We start from the raw sequence: 6,000 nt of genomic DNA on the forward strand, positions 1-6,000 counted from the left end.
ATAAGGTGGTTGGCAATTAACTAAGATTATTTCTTGAAATCTTTGGAAACTGCAGAGCTTTGAGTTACATTTTAATGAATAAGGAAGGGAAATAACTAGTTTATTAAACATATGCTGAATATCAGACAACTTTAAGTAATTTCTATATGTTTTCTGATTTGAAGACAAGTCTATTAGTTTGAGTGTTCTCATTTCACAGATGAGGAAATGGAAATAGAAATAAATTTATCTCAAGATCACAAGGTCAACAAGTAATAAAGCTGGAGTTTAGACCAAATCTGACTAATCTAAAAGGCCAACGGGTTATTCTACTAGTTTTCTCAAATGTTAGATTGATATTGATTGATATAATCAGTCTCTAATATTATGAAATATTAACAATTTCAAAACTGATTTTAAAAACACTATCATTTCTTTTTGGTAAGTGGTTCCTCAGCAATGTACATATTAATCTTTTAAGAAATTCCTCTCTCAAACCCAGTTGAAATTCTGCTTTTGCTACTAGCTATCTTCCATATCCCTTATCCCAAGAGGTATTTTTTTTTAATTTTTTAATCTTTCCATTTATTTTTATTAGTTGGAAGCTAATTACTTTACAATATTGTAGTGGTTTTTGTCATACATTGACATGAATCAGCCATGGATTTACATGTATTCCCCATCCCGATCCTCCCTCCCACCTCCCTCTCCACTCAATCCCTCTGGGTCTTCCCAGTGCATCAGGCCTGAGCACTTGTCTCATGCATCCAACCTGGGCTGGTGATCTATTTCACCCTAGATAATATACATGTTTTGATGCTGTTCTCTCGAAACATCCCACCCTCGCCTTCTCCCACAGAGTCCAAAAGTCTGTTCTGTACATCTGTGTCTCTTTCTGTTTTGCATATAGGGTTATCGTTACCATCTTTCTAAATTCCATATATATGTGTTAGTATACTGTATTGGTCTTTATCTTTCTGGTTTACTTCACTCTGTATAATGGGCTCCAGTTTCATCCATCTCATTAGAACTGATTCAAATGAATTCTTTTTAATGGCTGAGTAATATTCCATGATGTCTATCTACCACAGCTTCCTTATCCATTCATCTGCTGATGGGCATCTAGGTTGCTTCCATGTCCTGGCTATTATAAACAGTTCTGTGATGAACATTGGGGTGCACGTGTCTCTTTCAGATCTGGTTTCCTTGGTGTGTATGCCCAGCAGTGGGATTGCTGGGTCATATGGCAGTTCTATTTCCAGTTTTTTAAGAAATCTCCACACTGTTCTCCATAGCGGCTGTACTAGTTTGCATTCCCACCAACAGTGTAAGAGGGTTCCCTTTTCTCCACACCCTCTCCAGCATTTATTGCTTGTAGACTTTTGGATAGCAGCCATCCTGACTGGTGTAATGGTACCTCACTGTGGTTTTGATTTGCACTTCTCTGATAATGAGTGATGTTGAGCATCTTTTCATGTGTTTGCTAGCCATCTGTATGTCTTCTTTGGAGAAATGTCTGTTTAGTTCTTTGGCCCATTTTTTAATTGGGTCTTTTATTTTTCTGGAATTAAGGTGCAGGAGTTACTTGAATATTTTTGAGATTAATCCTTTGTCTGTTTCTTCACTTGCTATTATTTTCTCCCAATCTGAGGGCTGTCTTTCCATCTCGCTTACAGTTTCCTTTGTTGTGCAAAAGCTTTTAAGTTTCATTAAGTCCCATTTGTTTATTTTTGCTTTTATTTCCAATATTCTGGGAGGTGGATCATAGAGGATCCTGCTGTGATTTATGTCGGAGAGTGTTTTGCCTATGTTCTCCTCTAGGAGTTTTATAGTTTCTGGTCTTACATTTAGATCTTTAATCCATTTTGAGTTTATTTTTGTGTATGGTGTTAGCAAGTGTTCTAGTTTCATTCCTTTACAAGTGGTGGACCAGTTTTCCCAGCACCATTTGTTAAAGAGGTTGTCTTTTTTCCATTGTATACTCTTGCCTCCTTTGTTGAAGATAAGGTGTCCATAGGTTCGTGGATTTATCTCTGGGCTTTCTATTCTGTTCCATTGACCTATATTTCTGTCTTTGTTCCAGTACCGTACTGTCTTGATGACTGTGGCTTTGTAGTAGAGCCTGAAGTCAGGCAGGGTTGATTCCTCCAGTTCCATTCTTCTTTCTCAAGATTGCTTTAGCTATTCGAGGTTTTTTTGTATTTCCATACAAATTGAGAAATTATTTGTTCTAGTACTGTGAAAAATACCGTTGGTAGCTTGATAGGGATTGCATTGAATCTATAGATTGCTTTGGGTAGTATAGTCATTTTGACAATATTGATTCTTCCAATCCCAAGAGGTATTTAAAAAAATATAGAAAACTATGCCTCATCTGTCATCTTGATAGATTTATCTTGACAAAAATTAAGTTTCCAAGGAAAGGTAAAATCATTCAAATTTCTCAGGGGACATAAGTCTATTGTGTGTAATATAGGATACTTTCTTTTGAAATTAAACATATCTCTATCATGGAGGATATATTTATCTTTAAGCTGTGAGACTATCATTACATGTTCCCCCTTTCACAGCAAATGTGTGAGTCACCTAATTTTTTGAAGAAATGATTTTTTCTTTCCATCCTTTCTCTATACTTCTGAGTTCACATTATAAGGGAAGGGAAAACCAGTGCTCATGATGAGGTAATAGTTTTCATTGTTCACCTGCTCTCCTTAGCATCACTCTTGAGATTTCAAAGGATAAAAGAAAATGCAGCACCCAAAAAGTAAAACAAAGCCAAGGGAAATAAATAGAAGGGGAAGAGAGACACACACCCTTGTGGTTCAGCTGGTAAAGAATCCGCCTGCAAAGTGGGAGACCTGGGTTCAATCCCTAGGTTGGGAAGATCCCCTGGAGAAAGGAAAGGCTACCCACTCTAGTATTCTGGCCTGGAGTATTCCATGGACTGTATAGTCTTTGGGGTCGCAAAGAGTCAGACAGGACTGAGCAACTTTCACTTTCACTTCAGAGATACACAGTCATATTTCCACCATTCAGCTCGAGAGGAATTCTTAATGTACTTAAGGATTAATATAAGCTATATCTTTATTCTATTTAGAGGTCAATAATTGATGATCTCTGAAGTTTAACTTCATATTCAATCAGCACTAACAAAGATATGCTTTGCTTACACATGTCTATAGCTTGTTGTAATCTTAGAAAGTATTTTTATACATTTATGGTGATATTTCAAAACCTAGGGGTTTCCTACCATCTATTGATATAATTGAAAGCAAACATTTTCTATTCATAAGCTCGAGTTATAAGGAACTTTCATTCAGATGTCATCAAAACAGAACCTGAGTCTGAGTAACCTCCCTTTCTCACATAATTCTCCAGACATTTTTTCTAATAGATTTAGCTAACTAAATGAATTTTATTGACTTGTGATCTTAAACAATGATAAATTATGTGCTTGATTAAGCATGTGAATTATCATGCCTGGTATTTATTATATGACTTTTTATATGACTTTTCACCTAAACATTGTCCCAATATATAATGTAGCAAAATAAGGTAAAAATTTAATTAAATGATGTCTTATAGAAGACATTCAAATGAGGCTTAAAGAAATCAATATGCATAATAGAGAGATACTGTAATTTTGTGCCATGGCATTTGTTTTGGACTTCAGTATCTGTTCACCATCATCTTCCTAAGCAGACTACTCAAATCATAGCTTATTACAGTATATCAGTTGTTGGTCCTGCACTCAGATTCTTTTCACTGGGGAAGCAGAATGAACCTAGTTTCTAGGTGACACTACAATCTTTTCTCAGCCTTTCATTTTGCTGTCCACCTTCTCACTTTTTCTTTGTTGGAATATCCTCTTAGTTAATCATTTATAAGAATTCTATCTTGGACAGAAAATTGTAGGCATTTACTTCTCTTTTGGTCATAACACCATGAGTATTTTCCCAATATTTGTCTTCCCAATTAAATTTTCACTTTCAGATATAGATGCTAATTTTCAATGAATTTAAACTTCATTGAGATAGAATTTCAACCAATTTCTAAAGATTAAGTATCCTTTCCCATCCCACTAACTGAAAAATCTGTCTTTTTCTCCTGGTGGTTTTAGAGGACGTGCTGAATTAAATGGATGCAGGAAATCTGTCTGCAGTGTCAGAATTTGTGCTTCTGGGACTTTGCCAGTCATGGACTATGCAGGTCTTCCTCTTACTGATGTTTTTTATGCTTTACCTGATCATTGTACTGGGAAACATTGCCATCATAATCTTAATCATCACTGACCCCCATCTGCATTCTCCCATGTACTTCCTATTGGCCAACCTGTCCTTTGTTGATATGTGGCTTTGCTCAGTGACCACTCCTAAGATGATCACAGACTTTGTCAGAGAGAACAAGACTATTTCCTTTGGAGGCTGCATGTGCCAGGTCCTCTTTGTGCATTTTTTTGGAGGGGATGAGGTGGTGCTATTGGTGGTAATGGCCTATGACCGCTATGTGGCCATCTGCAAGCCACTCCACTATTCAACCATAATGAACCTTCAAAAGTGCATTGGGCTTGTGGTGACTTCCTGGACCATTGGCTTTGTGCATGCCGTGAGTCAAATAGTTGTGATTGTGCAATTGCCCTTCTGTGGCCCCAGGGAAATCGACAGTTTCTTCTGTGACATACCACTGGTAATCAAGCTTGCCTGCATAGACACTTATAACTGGGGGATATTAATGAATGCTGACAGTGGAGTTCCAACCATGACATGCTTTATAGTGTTGTTGATATCCTACACATATATTCTTCTTACTGTTCGCCGAAGCTCTAAAGCTGGCACCTCTAGGGCACTCTCTACCTGCACTGCCCACATCACAGTGGTGCTGCTCTTCTTTGGGCCCTGCATCTTCATCTATGTGTGGCCACCCAGCATCACCTGGATGGACAAATTTCTTGCCGTGTTTTACTCTGTTATTACACCTCTTCTAAATCCAGCCATTTATACCCTGAGAAATAAAGAGATAAAAATTGCTATAAAGAGATTCAGAAGCTACTACATACATCCCAAGGGAAATATTTAATGCCCAGAAACCTCACTGGAAGCACTTCAAATTGACAATATACTGACCTTAAAAAAGAGGTTGAGCATTCTAGGCATTCAATTTATATCTACATGTTATGCCTGTCTCCAAGTACAGGAATAGGGTTTATAAAGTTCATGGAATTTTACAATTTACTAATCAACCAGTAGAACACCACAAAATGTTTCCCTAAAACTCAACACAAATAGTTCTTCTTTGTCAGGGAATTGTCTAATTAGCTTTCCTATTCCTTTAACTGTATTAAGTGAGAAGCTAAAATTCATTCAACAAAGCTATACAGCCATTCTGATGGATAGCATCTTAATAAACTTCTTTAGAATTTTCTCCTAACTCCATTTGGAATGTGTTTCTGTAACACTGACTCTTTTCCTCAGACTTTTCACTTAACCTCTTGTCAACTGAATCACTGTTTAGCTTAACTCTCTACCCAAATACTAATGGAAAGCAGTAGGGGAAAAATAAAGAGAGAATAACAGTGGTACAGTACATAGGAATGACAGTGGACACTAGAATAACAGCAGAAGCTATTCTGTGTTTGGTTTCCTTTAACTCAATAAAAGAAAAAAAGAACCAAATGATATTTCTTTTGATTATCTTAGTCTCAAGGATAACATTTATACTTTGAATTATATTAACCATTGGTTTAGAAGTCCTGAAATTGTAGACTCCTTAATGGTAGGGGCTACGCCTTACCTGGTTAATTCTTGAGACTGCAGTACTTAGTACTTGTAATCAACATTCAAGAAATGTATTTTAATTGATATATAAAGGGCCATTTTTGTAATTCAAATATCAATACCATTTATCAATCATGGTGTATTTAAGTACAGTTTTTTTTTCATGAATTAAAAATTCCTAAAAACTTTAAATAATAAAATTTGCTTTTCTTTAGAGGTATAAATTAAGTAAATTGAAAATCAGTTG

General features: G+C 36.2%; 1 protein-coding gene across 1 annotated transcript; it reads left to right on the plus strand.

Moving 5' to 3' along the window:
- Positions 1 to 4,113: 4,113 nt before the first annotated feature.
- Positions 4,114 to 5,055, plus strand: LOC110141694 (olfactory receptor 4K14-like). Its single transcript, XM_020900657.2, has one exon. The coding sequence runs from the start codon at positions 4,117 to 4,119 to the stop codon at positions 5,053 to 5,055; it is 939 nt and encodes a 312-aa protein (XP_020756316.2). The 5' UTR covers positions 4,114 to 4,116.
- Positions 5,056 to 6,000: the final 945 nt, after the last annotated feature.

This window comes from Odocoileus virginianus, chromosome 6, assembly GCF_023699985.2.
Source record: "Odocoileus virginianus isolate 20LAN1187 ecotype Illinois chromosome 6, Ovbor_1.2, whole genome shotgun sequence".
Taxonomy (NCBI): Eukaryota; Metazoa; Chordata; class Mammalia; order Artiodactyla; family Cervidae; genus Odocoileus; species Odocoileus virginianus.

Coding starts and splice junctions, on each gene's coding strand:
- LOC110141694 (XM_020900657.2), top strand. CDS start 4,117: ATGGATGCAGGAAATCTGTCTGCAGTGTCAGAATTTGTGCTTCTGGGA.